Source organism: Ranitomeya variabilis, chromosome 3 (genome assembly GCF_051348905.1).
Source record: "Ranitomeya variabilis isolate aRanVar5 chromosome 3, aRanVar5.hap1, whole genome shotgun sequence".
In the NCBI taxonomy this organism is placed as follows: Eukaryota; Metazoa; Chordata; class Amphibia; order Anura; family Dendrobatidae; genus Ranitomeya; species Ranitomeya variabilis.
In genome coordinates, this window is record NC_135234.1 from 780,062,992 (window position 1) to 780,088,924 (window position 25,933).

The window sequence follows — 25,933 nt, forward strand, 5'->3', positions numbered from 1 at the left end:
CGTTGGGATAGGTCCGTCGGGTATCGTTGGGATAGGTCCGTCGGGTATCGTTGGGATAGGTCCGTCGGGTATCGTTGGGATAGGTCCGTCGGGTATCGTTGGGATAGGTCCGTCGGGTATCGTTGGGATAGGTCCGTCGGGTATCGTTGGGATAGGTCCGTCGGGTATCGTTGGGATAGGTCCGTCGGGTATCGTTGGGATAGGTCCGTCGGGTATCGTTGGGATAGGTCCGTCGGGTATCGTTGGGATAGGTCCGTCGGGTATCGTTGGGATAGGTCCGTCGGGTATCGTTGGGATAGGTCCGTCGGGTATCGTTGGGATAGGTCCGTCGGGTATCGTTGGGATAGGTCCGTCGGGTATCGTTGGGATAGGTCCGTCGGGTATCGTTGGGATAGGTCCGTCGGGTATCGTTGGGATAGGTCCGTCGGGTATCGTTGGGATAGGTCCGTCGGGTATCGTTGGGATAGGTCCGTCGGGTATCGTTGGGATAGGTCCGTCGGGTATCGTTGGGATAGGTCCGTCGGGTATCGTTGGGATAGGTCCGTCGGGTATCGTTGGGATAGGTCCGTCGGGTATCGTTGGGATAGGTCCGTCGGGTATCGTTGGGATAGGTCCGTCGGGTATCGTTGGGATACGTCTGTCGGGTATCGTTGGGATACGTCTGTCGGGTATCGTTGGGATGTGTCTGTTGGGTTTCGTTGGGATGTGTCTGTCGGGTATCGTTGGGATGTGTCTGTCGGGTATCGTTGGGATGTGTCTGTCGGGTATCGTTGGGATGTGTCTGTCGGGTATCGTTGGGATGTGTCTGTCGGGTATCGTTGGGATGTGTCTGTCGGGTATCGTTGGGATGTGTCTGTCGGGTATCGTTGGGATATATCTGTTGGGTTTCGTTGGGATGTGTCTGTTGGGTTTCGTTGGGATGTGTCTGTCGGGTATCGTTGGGATATGTCCGTCGGGTATCGTTGGGATATGTCCGTCGGGTATCGTTGGGATGTGTCTGTTGGGTATCGTTGGGATAGGTCCGTCGGGTATCGTTGGGATATGTCCGTCGGGTATCGTTGGGATATATCTGTTGGGTTTCGTTGGGATGTGTCTGTCGGGTATCGTTGGGATGTGTCTGTCGGGTATCGTTGGGATATATCTGTTGGGTTTCGTTGGGATGTGTCTGTTGGGTATCGTTGGGATGTGCCCGTGGAACGTTGGGTCCAGTCTGTCGGGTTATCACCTTCTCCGTGTGGATCTTCTGATGTTTCAGCAGTTCGGATCTCCACCGGAAGCCTTTTCCGCATTCGATGCACTGGAAGGGCTTCTCGCCGGTGTGGGTGCGCAGGTGGGTGGTGAGGTGCTGCCGTTGGATGAAGCTCTTGCCGCACTGCGTGCACTGGTACGGCCGCTCCCCGGTGTGGATGCGCTCATGGATGAGCAGCGACGTGTGACGGCGGAAGCTCTTGCCGCAGATGCTGCAGGCGTAGAGCCGCTCCTCCGTGTGCGTCTTCTCGTGTTTCACCAGGTCGCTGCAGCGCAGGAAGTCCTTCCCGCACCGCGCGCAGTTGTAGTTGCGCTGGCCAGACGCTCGCCTCTGCCGAGGCTTCAGAGTTTTCCTGGACAAGAAGTCGCCATCGTAGCCCGGACATGGCGGCCCGTCCGCGATCTGGACCTCCTGCTCCACCGTCAGCTGCGTCCCCAGGTTGTAGTCCAGCAGGCAGTCCACCTCCACCGGCGGCTCACACTTCACCTCCACCTCCTCCACAGCCTCCACCTTCACCTTATCCTCCATGACGGCCGGCGCCACCTGCAGGAAGGACAGCGGCACAGGTCACAGCCGAAGCTGTAGGCACAGGTCCGTCATTACACCGGGATGTACTCCAGTCACAGCCAGAGCTGCAGGCACAGGACCGGCATTACACCGGGATGTACTCCAGTCACAGCCAGAGCTGCAGGCACAGGTCCGTCATTACACCGTTATACTCCAGTCACAGCCGGAGCTGCAGGCACAGGACCGGTATTACACCAGGATGTACTCCACTCACAGCCAGAGCTGCAGGCACAGGTCCGTCATTACACCGGGATGTACTCCAGTCACAGCCAGAGCTGCAGGCACAGGTCCGTCATTACAACGGGGTACTCCAGTCACAGCCAGAGCTGCAGGCACAGGTCCGTCATTACACCGGAGTACTCCAGTCACAGCCAGAGCTGCAGGCACAGGACCATCATTACACCAGGATGTACTCTAGTCACAGCCAGAGCTGCAGGCACAGGTCCGTCATTACAACGGGGTACTCCAGTCACAGCCAGAGCTGCAGGCACAGGTCCATCATTACACCGGAGTACTCCAGTCACAGCCAGAGCTGCAGGCACAGGACCATCATTACACAGTTATACTCCAGTCACAGCCAGAGCTGCAGGCACAGGTCCATCATTACAACGGGGTACTCCAGTCACAGCCAGAGCTGCAGGCACAGGTCCGTCATTACACCGGAGTACTCCAGTCACAGCCAGAGCTGCAGGCACAGGACCATCATTACACAGTTATACTCCAGTCACAGCCAGAGCTGCAGGCACAGGTCCATCATTACACCGTTATACTCCAGTCACAGCCAGAGCTGCAGGCACAGGTCCATCATTACACCCTTATACTCCAGTCACAGCCAGAGCTGCAGGCACAGGGCCATCATTACACCAGGATGTACTCTAGTCACAGCCAGAGCTGCAGGCACAGGTCTGTCATTACACCGGGATGTACTCTAGTCACAGCCAGAGCTGCAGGCACAGGTCCGTCATTACACCGGGATGTACTCCAGTCACAGCCAGAGCTGCAGGCACAGGTCCGTCATTACAACGGGGTACTCCAGTCACAGCCAGAGCTGCAGGCACAGGTCCGTCATTACACCGGAGTACTCCAGTCACAGCCAGAGCTGCAGGCACAGGACCATCATTACACACTTATACTCCAGTCACAGCCAGAGCTGCAGGCACAGGTCCATCATTACACAGTTATACTCCAGTCACAGCCAGAGCTGCAGGCACAGGTCCGTCATTACACCGTAATACTCCAGTCACAGCCAGAGCTGCAGGCACAGGACCATCATTACACCCTTATACTCCAGTCACAGCCAGAGCTGCAGGCACAGGTCCATCATTACACAGTTATACTCCAGTCACAGCCAGAGCTGCAGGCACAGGTCCATCATTACACCCTTATACTCCAGTCACAGCCAGAGCTGCAGGCACAGGTCCGTCATTACACCGTAATACTCCAGTCACAGCCAGAGCTGCAGGCACAGGTCCGTCATTACACCGTAATACTCCAGTCACAGCCAGAGCTGCAGGCACAGGTCCATCATTACACAGTTATACTCCAGTCACAGCCAGAGCTGCAGGCACAGGTCCGTCATTACACCGTAATACTCCAGTCACAGCCAGAGCTGCAGGCACAGGTCCATCATTACACCCTTATACTCCAGTCACAGCCAGAGCTGCAGGCACAGTACCATCATTACACCCTTATACTCCAGTCACAGCCAGAGCTGCAGGCACAGGACCATCATTACACAGTTATACTCCAGTCACAGCCAGAGCTGCAGGCACAGGACCATCATTACACAGTTATACTCCAGTCACAGCCAGAGCTGCAGGCACAGGACCATCATTACACCGTTATACTCCAGTCACAGCCAGAGCTGCAGGCACAGGTCCGGCATTACACAGTTATACTCCAGTCACAGCCAGAGCTGCAGGCACAGGTCCGTCATTACACCGTAATACTCCAGTCACAGCCAGAGCTGCAGGCACAGGTCCGTCATTACACCGGAGTACTCCAGTCACAGCCAGAGCTGCAGGCACAGGTCCATCATTACAGTTATACTCCAGTCACAGCCAGAGCTGCAGGCACAGGTCCATCATTACACCGTTATACTCCAGTCACAGCCAGAGCTGCAGGCACAGGTCCGTCATTACAGTTATACTCCAGTCACAGCCAGAGCTGCAGGCACAGGTCCGTCATTACACCGTAATACTCCAGTCACAGCCAGAGCTGCAGGCACAGGTCCGTCATTACACCGGAGTACTCCAGTCACAGCCAGAGCTGCAGGCACAGGTCCATCATTACACCGTTATACTCCAGTCACAGCCAGAGCTGCAGGCACAGGTCCGTCATTACACAGTTATACTCCAGTCACAGCCAGAGCTGCAGGCACAGGACCGGCATTACACCAGGATGTACTCTAGTCACAGCCAGAGCTGCAGGCACAGATCCGTCATTACACCGGGATGTACTCCAGTCACAGCCAGAGCTGCAGGCACAGGTCCGTCATTACAACGGGGTACTCCAGTCACAGCCAGAGCTGCAGGCACAGATCCGTCATTACACCGGAGTACTCCAGTCACAGCCAGAGCTGCAGGCACAGGACCATCATTACACAGTTATACTCCAGTCACAGCCAGAGCTGCAGGCACAGGTCCATCATTACACCGTTATACTCCAGTCACAGCCAGAGCTGCAGGCACAGGTCCATCATTACACCCTTATACTCCAGTCACAGCCAGAGCTGCAGGCACAGGTCCATCATTACACCCTTATACTCCAGTCACAGCCAGAGCTGCAGGCACAGGTCCATCATTACACCGTTATACTCCAGTCACAGCCAGAGCTGCAGGCACAGGTCCATCATTACACCCTTATACTCTAGTCACAGCCAGAGCTGCAGGCACAGGTCCGTCATTACACCGGGATGTACTCCAGTCACAGCCAGAGCTGCAGGCACAGGTCCGTCATTACACCGGAGTACTCCAGTCACAGCCAGAGCTGCAGGCACAGGACCATCATTACACAGTTATACTCCAGTCACAGCCAGAGCTGCAGGCACAGGTCCATCATTACACCCTTATACTCCAGTCACAGCCAGAGCTGCAGGCACAGGTCCATCATTACACCCTTATACTCCAGTCACAGCCAGAGCTGCAGGCACAGGTCCGTCATTACACCGGGATGTACTCTAGTCACAGCCAGAGCTGCAGGCACAGGTCCGTCATTACACTGGGATGTACTCCAGTCACAGCCAGAGCTGCAGGCACAGGTCCTTCATTACACCGGGATGTACTCCAGTCACAGCCAGAGCTGCAGGCACAGGTCCGTCATTACAACGGGGTACTCCAGTCACAGCCAGAGCTGCAGGCACAGGTCCGTCATTACACCGGAGTACTCCAGTCACAGCCAGAGCTGCAGGCACAGGACCATCATTACACAGTTATACTCCAGTCACAGCCAGAGCTGCAGGCACAGGTCCGTCATTACACCGGAGTACTCCAGTCACAGCCAGAGCTGCAGGCACAGGACCATCATTACACCCTTATACTCCAGTCACAGCCAGAGCTGCAGGCACAGGTCCATCATTACACAGTTATACTCCAGTCACAGCCAGAGCTGCAGGCACAGGCCCATCATTACACCGTTATACTCCAGTCACAGCCAGAGCTGCAGGCACAGATCCGTCATTACACAGTTATACTCCAGTCACAGCCAGAGCTGCAGGCACAGGCCCATCATTACACCGTTATACTCCAGTCACAGCCAGAGCTGCAGGCACAGGTCCGTCATTACACAGTTATATTCCAGTCACAGCCAGAGCTGCAGGCACAGGTCCATCATTACACAGTTATACTCCAGTCACAGCCAGAGCTGCAGGCACAGGTCCATCATTACACAGTTATACTCCAGTCACAGCCAGAGCTGCAAGCACAGGTCCACCATTCATTAATGTTGCTCATGGCAACCAATCACAGCTCGGCTTTCAGGTCCTATTCTGTGCTGGAGCAATGAGAGCTGCGCTGTGATTGGGCCTTTGTTGCCCATAGCGACCACGTACTTGCAGGCTTGTCCCCGGTCCTGCAGGGGGCGCTAGTGGATCCTTCTCACCCGCCAGCCGCGTTTACCCCTATAGAGGAGGAATTAATGGATCAAACGTGCAAGCAGCTACCAATCAGATCACAGCACTCATTTCATGGGGCGGGTCTTAGACTATAAGCAATAATCTGATTGGTTGCTATGGGCAGCGGCTTCTCTTGTGCTTAGGACCCGGTGCCTCCTCCCCGCTGCAGTCACCTGCTCGTCCGCTCCTCACATCCCTCCGCCTCCTGCCAAGCTCCGGGCGCCGGAGTCTCGGGATGCTGGCAGTGACACTGGCTGCCGTTCCCTCCTCCTGATGCGGCCTGACCGGCCAACTGCCCCGCCTACTTCCGGCGAACTGCGGCAGATCTTCCCAGTGAGACTACAACATCCAGCATGCCACGCGTTAGAGGTGTTCCGTGAATACATTACCCCGGACGGCTGGGCTTGTCATTATGGTTCCGCGGTCAGTTAGCTGTGAAGACTGCAGGGGGCGCTGGAGTACTGCACCCGTGACCAGGGAGATGAGTGACGCTGCTCCTCAGCCACAGTGTCAGCAGCGCGGAGGACGAGAGCTGCGCGGAGGAAGATGGCGGTGCGGAGGAAGGGAGTGGACGAAGAGAGCGACCTAGAGAGCGGGACAGAGGAAGAGAGCAGTGCAGAGGAAGGGACGAAGAGAGCGGCCTGGAGGAAGGGAGTGGACGAAGAGAGCGACCTAGAGAGCGGGACAGAGGAAGAGAGCAGTGCAGAGGAAGGGAGGAAGAGAGCAGTGCAGAGGAAGGGAGTGGAGGAAGAGAGCGACCTAGAGAGCGGGACAGAGGAAGAGAGCAGTGCAGAGGAAGGGAGTGGAGGAAGAGAGCGGCCTGGAGGACGGGAGTGGCGCTGAGGAATGGAGGAAGAGAGCGGCCTGGGGAGCGGCGCGGAGGAAGAGAGCGGCCTGGAGGACGGGAGTGGCGCTGAGGAATGGAGGAAGAGAGCAACCTGGGGAGCGGCGTGGAGGAAGAGAGCAACCTGGGGAGCGGCGCCGAGGAAGAGAGCGGCCTGGAGGACGGGAGTGGCGCTGAGGAATGGAGGAAGAGAGCGGCCTGGGGAGCGGCGCCGAGGAAGAGAGCGGCCTGGAGGGCTGGAGCAGCGCAGAGGACGGGAGTGGCGCAGAGGAAGAGAGCGGCGTGGAGAGCAGCATGGAGGAAAAGAGCGACCTGGAGAACTGGAGCGGCATGGGGAAGAGAGCAGCGCAGAGGAAGGGAGTGGCGCTGAGGAATGAAGGAAAAGAGCGACCTGGAGAGCGGCATGGAGGAAGAGAGCAACCTGGGGAGCGGCGCAGAGGGCGAGAGCGGCGCGGAGGATGGGAGCTGCGTGAAGGACGCAAGTGGCGCGGAGGAAGAGAGTGATGCAGAGGACGGGAGTGGCACAGAGGATGGGAGCAGCGTGGAGGAAGAGAGCGGTGTGGAGGACGAGAGGAACAGAGGAAGAGAGCAGCGCGGACGAAGAGAGCGGTGCAGAAGAGCAGAGCGCAGATCACAGCGGCACAGAGGACGAGAGTGGCACAGAGGAGCAGGGCGCAGAGGATGTGAGCGGTGCAGAAGAAGCGAGCGGCGCAGAGTAAGAGAGCGGTGCAGAGGAAAATGGCGGTGCAGAGGACAAGAGCAGCGCAGAGGAAGAGAGCAACCTGGAGGGCGAGAGGGGTGCGGAGGATGGGAGCGGCGCAGAGGACGAGAGCAGCGCGGAGGAAGAGAGCGGCGTGGAGGACGGAAGCGACGCGTAGGAAGAGAGCGGCGGAGAGGAAGAGAGCGGCACAGATGACGAGAGAGGAGCACAGGAAGAGAGCAGCGCAGATGAAGGGAGTGGCGTGGAGGAGCAGAGCGCAGATCACAGCGGTGTGGAGGAAGAGAGCGACCTGGAGAGCTGGAGCGGCGCGCAGTAAGAGAGCGGCGCAGAGGAAGGGAGCAGCCTGGAGGGGGGAGCCACGCGGAGGACGAGAGTGGCGTGTAGGACGGGAGCGGCGTGGAGGACTGAAGCGGCATGGAGGACGAGAGCGGCGCTGAGGAATGGAGGAAGAGAGCGACCTGGAGAGCGGCGCGGAGGACAAGAGCGGCCTGGAGGGCGAGAGCTGCCTGGAGGGAGAGAGCGGTTCGGAGGACGGGTGCGGCGTGGAGGACGTGAGCGGCGCAGAGGAGCAGAGAGTCACGGATGAGAAGAGCGCAGATCATAGCGGCACGGAGGACGGGAGCAGCACGGAGGAGCAGGACGCAGAGGACGAGAGCGGTGCAGAAGAAGCGAGCGGCACAGAGGAAGAGAGTGGTGCAGAAGAAGATGGTGGTGCAGAGGACGGGAGCTGCGCAGAGGACAAGAGCAGCGCAGAGGAAGAGAGCGGCGTGGAGGAAGAGAGCGGCGGGGAGGACGGGAGCGGCGCAGAGGACGAGAGACGAGCAGAGGAACAGAGCAGCGCGGATGAAGGGAGTGGCGCAGAGGAGCAGAGCACTGATTACAGCGGCGCGGAGGATGGGAGCTGAGCCAAGGACAGGAGCGGCACGGAGGAGTAGGGCGCCGAGGACGTGAGTGGCGCAGAGGATGAGAACGGCACCAAGGAAGAGAGCGCTGCAGAGGATGGGAGAGGACAAGAGCAGGGCAGAGGAAGAGAGCAGCGTGGATGAGGAGCGGCGCGGAGGAGCAGAGCGCAGACCACAGAGGCGCAGAGGACGAGAGCGGCGCGGATGAGCAAAGCGCAGACCACAGCGGCACAGAGGGTGAGAGCGGTGTGGAGGACGGGAGAGGCGCAGAGGATGAGATCGATGCAGAGGAAGAGAGCGGTGCGGACAAAGGGAGCGGCACAGAGGAGCAGAGCGGTGCAGAGGACCAGAGTGGCGCCGAGGACGAGAGCGGCGCAGGGTGCAGAGGATGAGAGCGGTGCAGAGGATGAGAGCGGTGCAGAAGATTCGAGCTGCGCAGAGGATGAGAACGGCGCAGAGGAAGAAAGCGGCATGGAGGAGAACGGCTCGGAGGAAGAGAGTGGTGCAGAGGAGGGGTGCGGCGTTATGGAAGAGCAGCACGGAGGACGAGAGGAGCAGAGGAAGAAAGCAGCGCAGACGAAGGGAGCGGAGCAGAGCAGCGCAGAGGAGCAGAGCGCCGATCACGGTGCAGGGCGCAGAGGATGTGAGCAGCGCAGAAGAAGCGAGCGGCGCAGAGGAAGATGGCAGTGCAGAGGATGGGAGCTGCACAGAGGACAAGAGCAGCGCAGAGGAAGAGAGCGACCTGGAGGACGGGAGCGTCCCGGGGGAGAATGGCGCAGAGGAATAGAGCGGCGCGGAGGACGGGAGCGGTGAGGAGGAAGAGAGCGGCGCTGAAGAAGAGCAGTACGGAGGATGGGAGCGGTGCGGCGAAAGAGCGGCGCGGATGAAGGGAGCAGAGTGGTGCAGAGTAGCAGAGCAGAGATTACCGCAGCGCGGAGGATGGGAGCGGCGCGGAGGAGTAGGGCGCAGAGGACAAGAACGGCACAGAGGATGAGAGCAGCGCATAGGACCAGAGTGGTGCGGATGACAAGAACTGCTCGGAGAAGCAGAGCACAGACCACAGCACCACAGCGTCACAGAGGACGTGAGAGGCGGGGCAAGGAGAACATGAGTGGCGCAGAGGACGAGAGCGGCACAGAGGATGAGAGCAGCCTAGAGGACAATAGCAGCGTAGAGGACCAGAGAGGAGACTGGGGCATGTGGAAACCTTAATGCTTCTGTGGAGGAAAAATATATCCCCTGTAACAGCGTGTGACCGCCCCAGATGTCTGCGGTAACAGCGTGTGACCGCCTCAGATGTCCCCTGTAACAGCGTGTGACCGCCTCAGATGTTCCCTGTAACAGCGTGTGACTGCCTCAGATGTCTCCTGTAACAGCATGTGACCGCCTCAGATGTCCTCTGTAACAGCGTGTGACTGCTCAGATGTCCCCTGTTACAGCGTGTGACCGCCCCAGATGTCCCCTGTAACAGCGTGTGACCGCCTCAGATGTCCCCTGTGTTACAGAACCCCCCAGCACCCAGAATATGTTATGCAGTTATTTGTATATATAATAGGTTCCATGTGAGATATATGTCCCTAATGCATCAGCCTACAGGCTGCACCCCTGGGCAGAGGAGACAAGCTATCCCCCTTCTGACCTCCCCCACCTTTGTAATTCCCACAGTAAATAGCAGGCTCCGGCCCCCTGCGGCTATTGTAATGTATGTCTGGCCTGCCCTCTGTATCTGTTGTGATATATATTCTGTGTTCTGTGAATAAAGTGTTGTGAGACTGGAAATACGTGGAGAAGCAGTCAGCTTTTATATGCTCTCATGTAATCAAGGAATTCTAGCCAGCGTCCTTCATTCAGACTCCAGCCAATACAAAGTGGACCTCCTGAAACACGGGGTGGTACTGAAAGAGGTACCCCACCTTGGTAGACCCCGTTACACTGGTGGCAGACAGCGGGATCTGATACCCCTTCTACAGGAGGAAAGGAATGAATGGAAAACAACTACCAGAAGTTAAAGAGGACTACATAAAAAAATCTGGTGGAAGCGCCCTCCAATGTGAACGTGGAGGAGACTGAATTCCAGAGGGAGGTAAAGGACAGACTGGCGTTCTATGGCCCAAACCCTGCAGTAGAGATCATACGAGAGGTGATGGCTGATGTGTGTACTGATCTGAAGGAAAAGATGGCCGAGCGAACCAGGATAGAGCTAACCGAGATGGAGATGGCAGAGCGGACCAAAGTGGAGCTGGCCAAGATGGAGATGGCAGAGCGGAGAGAGGAGAGTCAGCGAGCAGGGGGAGCTCTGGCCTCCGCACAGGTACCTTCAACAGTAAGCCACAAAAAGATCCAGTATAATGCCTTCCGACAGTTGGGGGAGGCAGAGGAAGACATTGATGGCTTTCTGCAGGACTTTGAGCGGCAGTGTGCCCTTCATCAAGTGAAGCCGGAGGAACAGGTTCAGATTCTGGCCAGCAAGCTGACCGGCCGGGCAGCGGACGCCTATCGCACGGTACCTGATGAGGACTGTATGGACTATGAGCGGATCAAAGAAGTGATCTTGGCCCGCTATGCGCTGACACCAGAGGCATACCGCCAAAAGTTCCGCGGACTTATAAAACGAGTAACTGATACCCACGCTGAATGGGCCTGTAAATTACGGCAGTCACTGCTACAGTGGGTACAAGGGAGCCAAGCAACCACTAAGGAGGACGTCCTCCAGCTCTTGTTAGAACGATTCTTTAATGGACTAACCTTCGAGACACTGGAATGGCTTCGGGACAGGCGGCCAATGACTCTGGAGGAAGCCGCTTGTCTGGCCGATGAACATCATGACGCCAGGAGGCCTCAGTTGTCTGGATCAAAGATGGTCACAAAGGGTCCGCCCATGGACTTGGAGGGCCCCAAACCACCGAAGATTGTAGGGGGACCAGCTAGAAACCTGGCCTACCACAGTTCCCCTGGGGCGCGATGCCACACCTGCCGTCAACTGGGCCACTTGCAAAGACAATGTCCCAACCGGACTCAGCATACCCAGTGGCCAAAGGCGGGAACAGCTACCTTCAGCCGGGCCGCTGTACACTGCTACCAAGGTGAAGCTGACCCAGCATTGGGGGCTACAACTAACCAAGGGGTGGAAGAAATGGAGGAAGTGCTGCATGAAGTAGACCCTGTGCAGGCAGCCCGGGCAGATAATCGACAACAGCATAGACAGGTCGTGTGGGTTAATGGGAAACGTATGCAGGGACTAAGAGATTCTGGAGCAACTTTGACCCTTGTGAAGCCTCATCTCGTCCAGGACCAAGAGAAGACGGACCGGACAGTGGCAGTCCGTGTAGCAGGGGGAGCCATACATCGACTGTCCACTGCCAGGATTCACCTGAACTGGGGAGTCGGGGATGGCCCTGTTGAGGTCGGTTTGATGGAGGATTTGCCTGCAGACGTCTTGCTGGGAAATGACTTGGGGCCCATGTTGTCTGCCTTCTCGGTTGCCCCTCTGGCTGAGACATATCCTGTGACCACCCGGAGACAAGCTCGAGCTGCGGAGGCGGATTCACACTCAGAGGAGGCCCAGGTAAGACATCCCAGCCCTACACGTATTCCCATAGCCAGACACATTTCTTGGGCCACCCCAGATGAATTTAAGAGGGAGTTACTTGAGGATCCTTCATTGGAGGGATATCGTGGGAAGGCACAGGAGGGGAGAGGGGTACTGGAAGGGGAACAGTTTATATGGAAGCAGGGACTCCTCTACCGGATCACAGAGCAGCACCACACAGGGACGAGCCCCACTATAAAACGACAACTGGTAGTTCCCAAGAAGTATAGGCAGGAGTTACTGCGAATCTCTCATGACATACCCTTGGCCGGGCACTTCGGCATCAGTCGCACCAGGCATCGTCTAACACAAAACTTCTTTTGGCCAGGGGTAACCTATAATGTTCGTCAGTACTGCCAGACCTGTGACAGTTGCCAGCGCATTGGCAAGAGGGGAGATCGATGCAAGGCCAAATTACGCCCCCTCCCCATTGTGGAGGAACCATTTAGCCGAGTAGCGGTCGATCTGATAGGGCCGTTAGCTAAACCCAGTCCGTCAGGGAAAAGGTATATATTGACAGTGGTAGATTATGCCACACGGTATCCAGAGGCGGTTGCGTTACCTAACATACTGGCAGAGACGGTGGCGGCTGCCCTGCTCCAGGTTTTCTCATGGGTTGGATTTCCCCCGGAGATTATCTTGACCAGGGTACCCAGTTTACAGCAGAGGTGACCAACCAACTGTGGAAGCTGTGTGGCGTAAAGTTCATTAGAAGCGCCCCGTACCACCCACAAACCAATGGGTGAACGCTTTAACGGGACATTAAAACAACTCATTGGGACTTTTACCAGGACCTACAGGAACTGGGAGAAATTCTTGCTCACCTCCTGTTTGCCTATCGGGAGTGCCCCAAGAACCCACGGGGTTCTCTCCGTTTGAACTGGTATACGGGAGACGGGTAAGGGGACCCCTAGACTTAGTGCTAGAACACTGGGAAGAGGAGGGCACCATAGAAGGGGTACCTATTGTACCCTATGTGCTGGAATTCCGGGACCGCCTACAGGAGCTGACCCAGGCTGTATGTGGGAACCTGCAGGTGACCCAACGGCGCCAGCGCGTATGGTACGATCGGAGGGCCAGAGAACGCACCTTTGAGATAGGACAGAAGGTCCTGGTGTTAGAACCCACTAGGCAGAACAAGTTCCAAGCTGCATGGCAGGGGCCCTACCAGGTAGTGGGGAAAATAGCCACGCGACCAATCACAAGCCGCGACGTCATCTAAGGTCTTTCAAGCGCTCATTCTTAGGAACGGAAGCTGCCGGTTACATCGGTAAGGTCCAGGCTGCGTCGGAGAGGTGAGTATATCAATATTTTTTATTTTTATTCTTTATTTTACACATTAATATGGATCCCTGGGCCTGAAGGAGAGTTTCCTCTCCTTCAGACCCTGCGAACCATACATGATACCTTCCGATACTTGATGTCCCATTGACTTGTATTGGTATCGGTATCGGCGATATCCGATACTTTTCGGGTATCGGCCGATGCTATCCGATACCGATACTTTCAAGTATCGGACGGTATCGCTCAACACTACCTGCGACCTTCCAGAGGCTGGCTGACCGGCTTCTGGATGGTCTCCAGGACTATGCGTGTGCCTACCTGGATGACATCGCCATCTACAGCGCGACATGGGAAGAGCATCTAAATCACCTAGAGACAGTATTAGACAGGATCCACAAGGCCGGAATCACCCTGAACCCAAACAAGTGTCACGTGGGCAAAGCGGAGGTTCAGTATTTACGGCATTGGGTGGGAAGTGGGAAACAGCGACCAGAACCAGCCAAGATTGAGGCGATAGCCAAATGGCCCACCCCACGCACGAAAACCCAGGTTATGGCGTTTCTAGGGACAGCGGAGTATTACAGGAAATTCGTCCCCAATTACAGCAGCGTAGCCAAGCCCCTCACTGATCTGACCCGTAAGAACCAACCCCGCCAGGTAACCTGGACCCCAGAGTGTAAGGAAGCCTTCCGCCAGCTAAAGGACGCCCTCACCAATACCCCTGTATTGTCCACACCCGATCCAACTAAATGGTTCCTTGTTCACACAGACGCTTCTATGTTTGGATTGGGGGCATTACTGAGCCAAGTCGGGCCGGACGGCCAAGAACACCCGGTAGCTTACCTGAGTCGGAAACTACTGCCTCGTGAAGTAAGCTATGCGGCCATCGAGAAGGAGTGCCTGGCAGTAGTATGGGCACTCAAAAAGTTACAACCATATTTGTATGGACGACAGTTTTCCCTCCTAACGGACCATTATCCCCTAGTCTGGCTTAATCGGGTCTCCGGAGACAACGCCAGATTACTGCGGTGGAGTTTAGCCCTACAACCTCTGGACTTCACCATCCACTACAGACCCGGCAAACAAAACGGTAACTCCGATGGAGTAAGTCGACAAACGGAACTTGTACCAACCCCATAAACTTCAGTCATCCCCAAACCGATCCGTTAAGGATCAGACTGTGTATGCCGATCGCGTCACTGAAAGGGGGAGCCGTGTTACAGAACCCCCCAGCACCCAGAATATGTTATGCAGTTATTTGTAAGTGCAGCGCCCCAGAGTCCTGGTCGTTGCAGTAATGTCGCTCTGCCACAGGGGAGTGATGTTACGTCTGATTGCACTAAAGGAGTTCACCTGACCAGGTATCACAGTCACACATTACACTTCACACTCCGGCCACCAGGGGGAGCAAAGGTTTCTATGTACTAGGCCACTCCTCACACTCTGGTAAAACTGGGGGTTGGATAGGAAGTTAAAAAGAAGCTGACTGGGTTTTGCCCAGGCAACATCCTGTGAGAGAGGGAGTTCTTGGGAAGATTCAGGGGGGTCTCTGTCAGGGGTGGGATCCTGACAGCGGCCTAGCGAAAAGGACAGATCGTTATGGAGCCACACCTGCACCCGTTGCGGCGGCATCTTAAGAAAGGACACGAAGCGAGGTTTATTGTGGAGAAGTGAGAAACGAGATCACAGCACAAAGGAGATAGAACCAGGAGGAGTCGTGCCCTAAGATCGTGGCAACATCCTACTGAGGCGCGTAGCCGGTGGCCGGAACACGAGGAAGTATTGGGCTCCAAACATTACTTCAAACCAATGGCAGGACAGTTAACTTTAGGTTGGCTGTCTCACCTAATTCACCTAAGCAGACAACGGAGGCAATTGTGGGAGAGGGGCGTCTCTAGGGTCCCTATAAAATAACTCCAGGCCTACCCCGTCATACGGGTGCGTCCTAGCCATATCATCTGGGGGACGGAGAGAGAAAGAACATCAGAAACAGACACAACAGTTGTGAGGACTATCCCGTGGGGCTCAGCAGGGAAGTACTACAACACCCAGGCGCTAGTAGGTATGCACTGATTTCCACCTGCAAAGGGAACTCTGGATGTGCCTTTGGACCGGCCGGTCTCAGCCAGCCCTGTTAGCAATGCTCTGGATTGCGGATTCCGAAGCCTTCAGTAAAGAGACTGTAACCCTGTGTCCTCGTTATTCATTGCGCCTTGCACCATGCACCATCATCACCCTTTTATTGGACGCCCCTTAGCAGGGTCACGGACCGGGTCTAGCCACCGTGACAACCCCAGGACCGAGACAGAGAGGCCCGGTACCGAGTACCCCGCGGCCCTGCATCTGGGGGCGCTCTATATATATAATAGGTTCCATGTGAGATATATGTCCCTAATGCATCAGCCCACAGGCTGCGCCCCTGGGCAGAGGAGACAAGATATCCCCCTTCTGACCTCCCCCACCTTTGTAATTCCCACAGTAAATAGCAGGCTCTGGCCCCCTGCGGCTATTGTAATGTATGTCTGGCCGCTTTTGAATGGACCTGCCCTCTGTATCTGTTGTTACATATATTCTGTGTTCTGTGAATAAAGTGTTGTGAGACTGGAAATACGTGGAGAAGCAGTCAGCATTTATATGCTCTCATGTAATCAAGGAATTCAAGCCAGCGTCCTTCATTCAGACTCCAGCCAATGCAAAGTGGACCTCCTGAAACACTGGGTGGTACTGAAAGAGGTACCCCAGCTTGGTAGAACCCGTTACACCCTGTAACAGCGTGTGACCGCCTCAGATGTCCCCTGTAACAGCGTGTGACCGCTCAGATGTCCTCTGTAACAGCGTGTGACCACCTCAGATGTCCTCTAACAGAGTGTGACCGCCTCAGATGTCCCCTGTAATAGCGTGTGACCGCCTCAGATAACCCCCGTTGCATCGTTTGACCACCCCAGATGTCCCCTGTAACAGCGTTTGACCGCCTCAGATGTCCCCTGTAGCATCGTTTGACCACCCCAGATGTCCCCTGTAACAGCGTGTGACCGCCCCAGATGTGCCCTGTAACAGCGTGTGACCGCCCCAGATGTCCCCTGTAACAGCGTGTGACTGCCTCAGATGTCCCCTGTAACAGCGTGTGACCTCTCAGATGTCCCCTGTAACAGCGTGTGACCGTCTCAGATGTCCCCTGTAACAGCGTGTGACCGCCTCAGATGTCCACTGTAACAGCGTGTGACTGCCTCAGATGTCCCCTGTAACATCGTGTGACCGCGGGCAGATGTCCCCTGTAACAGCGTGTGACCATCTCAGATGTCCCCTGTAACAGCGTGTGACCGCCTCAGATGTCCGCTGTAACATCGTGTGACCGTCTCAGATGTCCCCTGTAACAGCGTGTGACCGCCTCAGATGTCCCCTGTAACAGCGTGTGACCGCCTCAGATGTCCCCTGTAACAGCGTGTGACCGCCTCAGATGTCCGCTGTAACATCGTGTGACCGTCTCAGATGTCCCCTGTAACAGCGTGTGACAGCCTCAGATGTCCCCTGTAACAGCGTGTGACCGCCTCAGATGTCCCCTGTAACAGCGTGTGACCGCCTCAGATGTCCGCTGTAACATCGTGTGACCGCCTCAGATGTCCCCTGTAACAGCGTGGGACCGTCTCAGATGTCCCCTGTAACAGCGTGTGACCGCCTCAGATGTCCCCTGTAACAGCGTGTGACCGCCTCAGATGTCCCCTGTAACAGCGTGGGATCGCCTCAGATGTCCCCTGTAACAGCGTGGGACCGTCTCAGATGTCCCCTGTAACAGCGTGTGACCGCCTCAGATGTCCCCTGTAACAGCGTGTGACCGTCTCAGATGTTCCCTGTAACAGCGTGTGACCGCCTCAGATGTCCCCTGTAACAGCGTGTGACCGCCTCAGATGTCCGCTGTAACATCGTGTGACCGTCTCAGATGTCCCCTGTAACAGCGTGTGACAGCCTCAGATGTCCCCTGTAACAGCGTGTGACCGCCTCAGATGTCCCCTGTAACAGCGTGTGACCGCCTCAGATGTCCCCTGTAACAGCGTGGGATCGCCTCAGATGTCCCCTGTAACAGCGTGGGACCGTCTCAGATGTCCCCTGTAACAGCGTGTGACCGCCTCAGATGTCCCCTGTAACATCGTGTGACCGCCTCAGATGTCCCCTGTAACAGCGTGTGACCGCCTCAGATGTCCCCTGTAACAGCGTGTGACCGCTCCAGATGTTTCCGTAACCGCAAGCAACCAGCTCGGCTGATCCCAGTAACAGCATTCGACTGCCTCAGATGTCTGTACTAGTCTCTGACGGTGGGGTCAGACTTAAGCTGCAGGTGGCCGTCAGGTACTTCTCCAGGGCAGTCCCCGTTACTGCAGCTGCTGACCCCAGGGGTCAGGGACGCAAGTACAGACTCGGAGTATCAGGCTATGTGCACACGTCAGGATTCTTTGCAGAAATTTCCTGAACAAAACAGGACTTTTTCTGCAGGAAATCTGCATGCGTTTTTTGCGCTGATTTTTCAGGGTTTTTTCCGGAGCTTCCCAATGCATGAAATAGCTGGAAATCCGTGAAAAATCCGCAAAATGAATGAACATGCTGCGTTTTTTACCGGGATGCTTTTTTTTGCGGAAATAACGCAACATGTGCACAAAAATTGCAGATTGCATTCTATTTTTTCGCGGTTTTATTGCGTTTTATAGCAATATACTGGTACCGGTTCAAAAAAAACGACTGGGTCAGGTCAGGCAAGATGGGCTTGATGTCAGACAGTCACTGAACAGGACAAGCTCGGAGTCACTACACAGGATAGGCTCTGCATTATTGGCCAGGATGGGCTCAGGGTCACTGGCCAGGATGGGCTCGGGGTCAGACAGGACAGGGTCACTGACAGAAAGGGCTCAGGGTCATTGGACAGGATGAGCTTGGGGGTCACTGGACAGGCTCGGAGTCACTGAATAGGATGGGCTGGGGGTCAGACAGGACAGGTTCAGGGTCACTGGAAAGGACAAGCTTGGGGTCACTGGCCAGGATGGGCTCTGGGTCAGACAGGACAAGCTCAGGGTCAGTGGACAAGACGGACTCAGGGTCACACTACAGGATGGGCTCAGGGTCACACTACAGGATGGTCTCGGGGTCACTGGACAGGACAGGCTCGGGGTCACTGGCCAGGATGGGCTCTGGGTCAGACAGGACGGGCTCAGGGTCAGTGGACAAGACGGACTCAGGGTCACACTACAGGATGGGCTCAGGGTCACACTACAGGATGGTCTCGGGGTCACTGGACAGGACAGGCTCGGGGGGGGGGTCACTGGACAGGACGGGCTCGGGGTCACTGGCTAGGATGTGCTCAGAGTCAGACAGGACGGGCTCAGCATCACTGGACAGGTGCTGGTAGAGGATGGCAGAACAGGTTCAGGAACAGGACAATGGACTAGTAGGCTGAAGACTAACTAGGTACAGAAATTTCCCCCTCACTACAGGTGGGGGTCTTCTAGTCTAGCACATGGATTATTCCGGCGGCCATGTGTATATGCTTTCTTAGCTTTTGGACTAACTTGCCCAATAGATGGTCACTTTTTTGGGCGGCTTTTTAGAAAATTCCTTAGTATTATGACCCTTAGAGACCTAACATGTGAATGTACATAGAGCAGAAAATGTGCGACTGCCTCAGTCAGACTGCTCTAATCACCCATAGCAACCAATCAGAGCTCAGCTTTCACTTTACCTCAGCAGTGTCAATGCTGATAGCTGCACTGTGGTTGCTGTAGGACATCTGTGTTGAACGTCAGGGCGAGTGGCCGCTAAAGAAGTTATTCGTGGCTTTTAAGTTGAAAGAATTAGTGGAAATAGATAAAAAAGGGTCGAGAGATTATAAAGTGCATCCATGTAATTCTAAAAACTGACATTTCGAGGCAACAAACACACGAGTGAGCCGGATTCAGTTTACCATCACGTCGGCAAAACTTCAAAAAATATCGAGTTGCCGTTTTGAGAGAATGTGGTTACTGCATTCTGAATTTTTTCACTGTTTGACAACTGCATCACTCGTAATGAGCAAAACTTGGAAAAACAATGTAAAATTCTCTCAGACGCCACATCGAGGTGTAGGATCTAAAATTAAGGGCAAGAGATGCGGTAACGAGGTTTACACCGATTCCTCGCCAATTATTTACAAGGCGTCTGAGACAAACCGTCACATTGTTTTACAACTGCCAGGTGTTGGATAAGAAGGCCTCACATTCATTTTGCGGCTTGGTGGACATTTGCCATGGCTATAAACACTTATTACGCTTGCCTTGAAATTATAAATATAGGAGTATCTGCAGCGTACAATTGCACTTTAACGCAAGCAGTTGACAAAGAAAAAACGAAGAGTGAAGAAGCTGGAAATGTTAAGTCACATTTAACAGTCCGGTGACGAAATAGGGATATCAAGAGGATTGTCATCTTTGGTGCGTCTGCGCTAATTGGAAAACATTCTAAAAAAAGTAGTCGACGCATTGGTTAAAAGTAGGTTGTGTCAAGCGTGTAGTGTGAAGAACAAAAAAAAGATTGAGTAATACAATAAATAACAGAAATGATTATGAGATTGCAGATGAAACATGGAGTTCTTAAAGAAACGTATACAGGAGACGGAGGACAACAAAATGTTTAGTGGAATTTTAAATGCGAATCCGTATGAAGATGAAGCTACCATTGTGGAAAAAGAACAGCCATAAGACTACACAATGGGAAAAAAAATAACACAGGTATCGGTGGAAACCGTGCTGGAAAGATACCAGATACAGTTAGTGAAGAACTCGCTAAGTATTAAGCTTGGCTATCTGCAGACATGCAGACTCAGTATGTGGCCCAAATTTCTTCCCTCGACCATCATAAAAGTTCCACCAATGATAAACCACAACATGACAACTGCCACCGGGTAAAGAGAGCTGGTACAAGTGGTGTAAAGTTGAAGGTACAGTCACAACATTCCATCACCTGTTATTGCGAAGGTATTGGAGGTAATAAAGGCAATTTATCAAAAGCGGTCATCTCTTGATTTGCTGGAACGTTGGAGCAGAAAGGCTAAATAACAAATCGCTCAACTAACTCATTTGTTCTGAAACATCTTCATTCCGGGGCATAGATTGTGAACATGGCTACATTTTTGGCAATAATTATCTTTAACGAGGGATTTCTGCTAATTCTTAAAGTAATGGACGAAATACAGCGACCATCTAGCTTGGAGCGGATTCAGCTTTTGTGCGGGCAAGCCGATGGTCAGTGTATCTTATGGTCAGCGTATATGACGACTGGATGAACTGCCCCTTCGAGAAGTTAACTCCTCTAAAGCGGTCTTATTCACCAACAATTCACGATCACCAATTGAGTAGTTACGTTCAGGGGCAAAGAAGGCCTTGTGGAGAAGAAACTATAGGTGACCATTCAACCAGAGGAGTACTTCTGTGTGAGAACTGCCCCAGAGGATGAAGCATCCACTTCAAAGATTTGTTTCTTGATCTCAGGCCCATGTAGTACAGGATCAGAAAAGAAGTCCTGTTTTAGGGAGAGACATGCATTCTCAGCCTCTGGAGTACAAACACTTGCATTGGCGCCCCTACAGATCATCGCTTAGATGAAGGCGGTCCGAGATGAGAAGTGAAGAATAAACTGGTGATATAGAAGTCTGCTAGTCTCCTCTTCAAGGAGACTATACTTCTTATCATATACGTTCTCAATAGTCAGCCACAACATGTTCTGGGTACATGGTAAATAAAGTATGACCCTGGGTAACGGTGGGCGCTACATGAATTACATTTGTTGTAAATGGTCTAAAATATTGCCTTGTGTTTGAGTATATCAGATAAAGTGATTTTGCTCACAGCATGTGTGCAGTTTCCTTTTTCTCCAAGCACGCTTGCTAAATAAGGGCGTAACCTCCTGATTTGGCCTCACTGGTGATCTGACATTGGTTCAGAACGCAAACAGCTACGACACTGGCGATAATAGCAAATCCCAAAAATGGCTGAATTGATTTAATGTCAGTAGAACACGGACATTTGAGACTTGAAGACACCTCTCAGGATGCATCTTCAAACCGGTGTCCGAGATGATATATCCTAGGAAAGGCAAAGACGCATTTCTCAAATTTAGCATACAGACAATTCTCCCTAAGTCTTAGGAAGACCTGGCAACATCCCTCCTATAAGAAGGCTGATCTGGGGAGAAGACCAGGATATCATCCAGATAAACAACTATGTAAGAGTAAAGGAGATCTCAGAAGATGTCATTCACAAAATTTTGGAAGACAGCTGGGGCCTTACTGTGCCCAAACGGCATAACACAATACTGATTTTGACCGTCCTGGGTGTTGAAAGCAGTCTTCCACTCAACTCCTTGGCGTGTGCACATGAGGTTGTAGGCTCCTCTCAGATCGAGCTTGATGAAGATCCAGGCACCTCTAAAGGTACCGTCACACTAAACGATATCGCTAGCGATCCGTGACGTTGCAGCGTCCTCGCTAGCGATATCGTTTAGTTTGACACGCAGCAGCGATCAGGATCCTGCTGTGATGTCGCTGGTCGCTGAATAAAGTCCAGAACTTTATTTGGTCGTCCGATCGCCGTGTATCGTTGTGTTTGACAGCAAAAGCAACGATACCAGCGATGTTTTACACTGGTAACCAGGGTAAACATCGGGTTACCAAGCGCAGGGCCGCGCTTAGTAACCCGATGTTTACCCTGGTTACCAGCGTAAAAGTAAAAAAAACAAACAGTACATACTCACCCAGCGTCATACCTCCCCCAGCGTCTGCTTCCTGACACTGACTGAGCGCCGGCCCTAAAGTGAAAGTGAAAGCCGCTGTGCTGTTAGGGCCGGAGCTCAGTCAGTGTCAGGAAGCAGAAGCTGGGACGCTGGGTGAGTATGTACTGTTTGTTTTTTTTACTTTTACGCTGGTAACCAGGGTAAACATCGGGTTACTAAGCGCGGCCCTGCGCTTAGCAACCCGATGTTTACCCTGGTTACCCGGGGACCTTGGCATCGTTGGTCGCTGGAGAGCGGTCTGTGTGACAGCTCTCCAGCGATCAAACAGCGACGCTGCAGCGATCGGCATCGTTGTCGCTATCGCTGCAGCGTCGCTTAATGTGACGGTACCTTAAGACGATCAATCAACTTCTGGGATTAGTGGTTACAGATTTTTGTTTATCATGATCTGGTTGAGACCTCTATAATCTATACAAGGCCAGAGAGTTCCAGCTTCCTTTTTAACAATGAAGAAACCAGTTCCTGCCAGTGAGGAAGACTTTTGGATAAATCTCCCTGCCTGATTCTACTTAATGTAATCGTACATGGCTAGCGTCTCCAGCTGAGACAGAAGATAAATACGGCCTCGAGGAGGTGAGCATCCTGGGAGCAGAGCAATAGGACAATTGTAAGGCCTATTTAGAGGTAATGTCTTATCAAAGACGTCAGCATATTGCCAGTAAGCATGTGACAGGCTGGCAGAGGAGATGATGTCACCGGCTGCCGAACTTATAGGCACAATACACCTTTCATGGCAAGATTGTCCCCAAGAAAGCACTTCACCAGATCTCCAGTTTACGATGGGCTCATGAATACATAGCCATGGCAGGCCTAAGAGAAGTGGATGTGATAGGCAAGTCAGCACATACAGTGGCATGTAAAAGTTTGGGCATCCCTGGTCCAAATTACTGTTATTGTGAACAGGCTGCGACCAATCCGCCTGGCCGAGAATTAGTCCCTCCCTACTTCCGTCCAGTCAGTGCCCGGCGCCCACTCCATACTCCCCTCCAGTCAGCGCTCACACAGGGTTAATGGCAGCGTTAACAGAGAGCGTTATGCTGCGGTGTAACGCACTCTGTTAACGCTGCTATTAACCCTGTGTGACCAACTTTTTACTATCGATGCTGCCTATGGAGCATCAGTAGTAAAAAAATCTAATGTTAAAAATAATAAAAAAAAACAAAAAACCTGCTATTCTCACCTTCCGTCATCCGCCGATGCACGCGTGGCTGCCGCCAGCTTCCGTTTCCAGAGATGCATTGCGAAATTACCCAGAAGACTTAGCGGTCTCGCGAGGTTAAGTTATCTGGGTAATTTCGCAATGTATCTCTGGGAACGGAAGCTGGAGGCAGCTGCGCGCGCATCGGGACAGCTTCGCTGGACGATGGAGGGTGAGTATATCATAACTAATTTTTATTTTAATTATTTTTTTTTAACAGATATGATGCCCACACTGCTATATGCTACGTGGGCTGTTATATACTGCGTGGGTGCTATATACTACGTGGGCAGTTATATACTGCGTGGTCTGTGTTATATACTGCGTGGGCTGTGCTATATATTACGTGGGCTGTTATATACTGCGTGGCTGCTATATACTACGTGGGCAGTGTTATATACTGCGTGGCCACTGTTATGTACTACGTGGCCACTGTTATATACAGCGTGGGCTGTTATATACTGCGTGCCCTGTTATATACTGCGTGGCCTGTGCTATATACTGCGTGGGCTGTTATATACTGTGTGCCGTGTTATATACTGCGTAGGCTGTGTTATATACTGCGTGGCTGTTATATACTGCGTGCGCTGTTATATACTGTGTGCCGTGTTATATACTGTGTGGGCTGTGTTATATACTGCATGGCTGTTATATACTGCGTGGCTGTCATATACTGCGTGGGCTGTGCTATATTTTACGTGGGCTGTTATATATTGCGTGTGCTGTTATATACTGCATGTGCTGTGTTATATACTGCGTGGGCGGTGTTATATACTTCGTGGGCTGTTATATACTGCGTGTGCTGTTATGTACTGCGTGGGCTGTTATATACTTCGTGGGCTGTTATATACTGCGTGGGCTGTGTTATATACTGCGTGGCCTGTGTTATATACTGCATGGCCTGTACTATACATTATGTGGGCTGTGTTATATACTGCGTGGCTGCTATATACATACATACATATTCTAGAATACCCGATGCATTAGAATCGGGCCTCCATCTAGTATATATATATATATATATATATATATATATATATATACACAGTACAGACCAAATGTTTGGACACACCTTCTCAATTAAAGATTTTTCTGTATTTTCATGACTATGAAAATTGTAAATTCACACTGAAGGCATCAAAACTATGAATTAACACTAGGCTTGAGCAAAACGGATCGGTCAATTTCATAAGTCGCCGACTTTCGGCAAAGTCGGGTTTCGTGTGACGCTTTAACCGCCATTTTTTCAGCCAATGAAGGAGTGTGGGCAGCGTGATGACATAGGTCTCGTCTTGCTTTCTGCGGCGTCACGGGATGGGGGTATAAACGCCAACTTACCGTATTGGATGTAGCGATTTACACAGTCCGAGGAGAGAGAGAGAGAGAATAAAAAAAATTTAATGTATCCCATTGACTTGCATTGGGTTTCGTGATTCGGTCGGCCCCCCGACTTTTCACAATAATTGGCCGATTTCACACTATCCGACTTTTGAGAAAGTCGGGTTTCACGAAACCCGACTCAATCCTAAAAAAGTAAAAGTCGCTCAACCCTAATTAACACATGTGGAATTATATACTTAACAAAAAAGTGTGAAATAACTGAAATTATGTCTTATATTCTAGGTTCTTCAAAGTAGCCACCTTTTGCATTGATGACTGCTTTGCACACTCTTCCTCAGTGGTTGATACCTTTTAATGGCTAACTGAAAAGATGGTAACAAATTGCAAGCTTTCGAGACTACATACGTCTCTTCATCAGGCAAAGACTAAAACAAATTCTGAAGAATCACATATTTATGCACAACATAGTATAGAAAAAAATAAATAAATAAGGGAGAGGGGAAAAAAAACCATGGATAAGCTAGGTGACATGAAGCAGAATTACCATGGGTGATAAACAGTTACGTCCATAAATATTGGGCCAATTCTTAGATAAGGATTGTTTTATTGTCCTCTGATTGGGGTCTGGTTCTGTTGTGATGACCCCACATGGTCTGATGGGCAAGTTCATTAGTTGATGTAAAAAGACATAAATCCGTGTGACACATTCATTCCTGCACTGAGAGTGTCAAAGGTCGTCATCAGTTTATACTCCCAGATTCTCCTGTCTTTCTGCGATTTGAAGTTACCCTTTAATACAAGTAATTTCATGTCCATAATGTTATGATTGGGGAGACAGAAATGTATTGCCACAGGTAGATCCATTCTTTTTTCTGTTATTGTGTGGCTGTGAGAATTCATCCTTGTCCTCAGTTTCTGCCCTGTCTCCCCCACATACAGACCCCCAGTTGGACATTTAGTACAAATAATTAAGTACACCACATTAGAAGTGTCGCAGCTGAAAGTACCTGGGATCTTGTAGTCCTGATGTGAGTTGGGGATCTTTATCTTGTCCGTGGTCATTATAAATGGACAGGTTTTACATTTTTTCTTGTTACAAGGAAAGGTTCCTGCAGCTGTTGGAGAGGACAGGGAGCTTCTGACAATGATGCTTCTTAGATTTGGGGGCTGCCTAAAACACAGTAGTTTGGGGTCTGGAAATATGGATTGTAAGCGGGCATCTTTTTGCAGTAAAGGTTGTAATTTCCGTGCAGCTCCCTTTAGCACCTCCAGATTTGGATTGTAGGTGACCACTAGAGGCACCCGGTTATTTTCTTCTT

The 25,933-nt window shown here is 52.7% G+C and overlaps 1 protein-coding gene across 2 annotated transcripts in view; it reads right to left on the reverse strand.

The window, feature by feature from the left end:
• LOC143817493 (uncharacterized) overlaps positions 1 to 6,538 on the reverse strand; it is a 104,199-nt gene extending 97,661 nt beyond the window's left edge. Inside the window, exons 1-3 of one of the 2 annotated variants that reach the window (XM_077298957.1) lie at positions 6,101 to 6,538; positions 5,865 to 5,933; positions 1,226 to 1,792 (exon numbers count right to left, since the gene is read on the reverse strand). In XM_077298957.1, the coding sequence (XP_077155072.1) occupies positions 1,226 to 1,777 (552 nt within the window). In that variant the 5' untranslated portion in view covers positions 1,778 to 1,792; positions 5,865 to 5,933; positions 6,101 to 6,538. The remainder of the gene's footprint in view (positions 1 to 1,225; positions 1,793 to 5,864; positions 5,934 to 6,100) is intronic. The other variant, XM_077298956.1, reaches the window with a different exon arrangement.
• Positions 6,539 to 25,933: the final 19,395 nt, after the last annotated feature.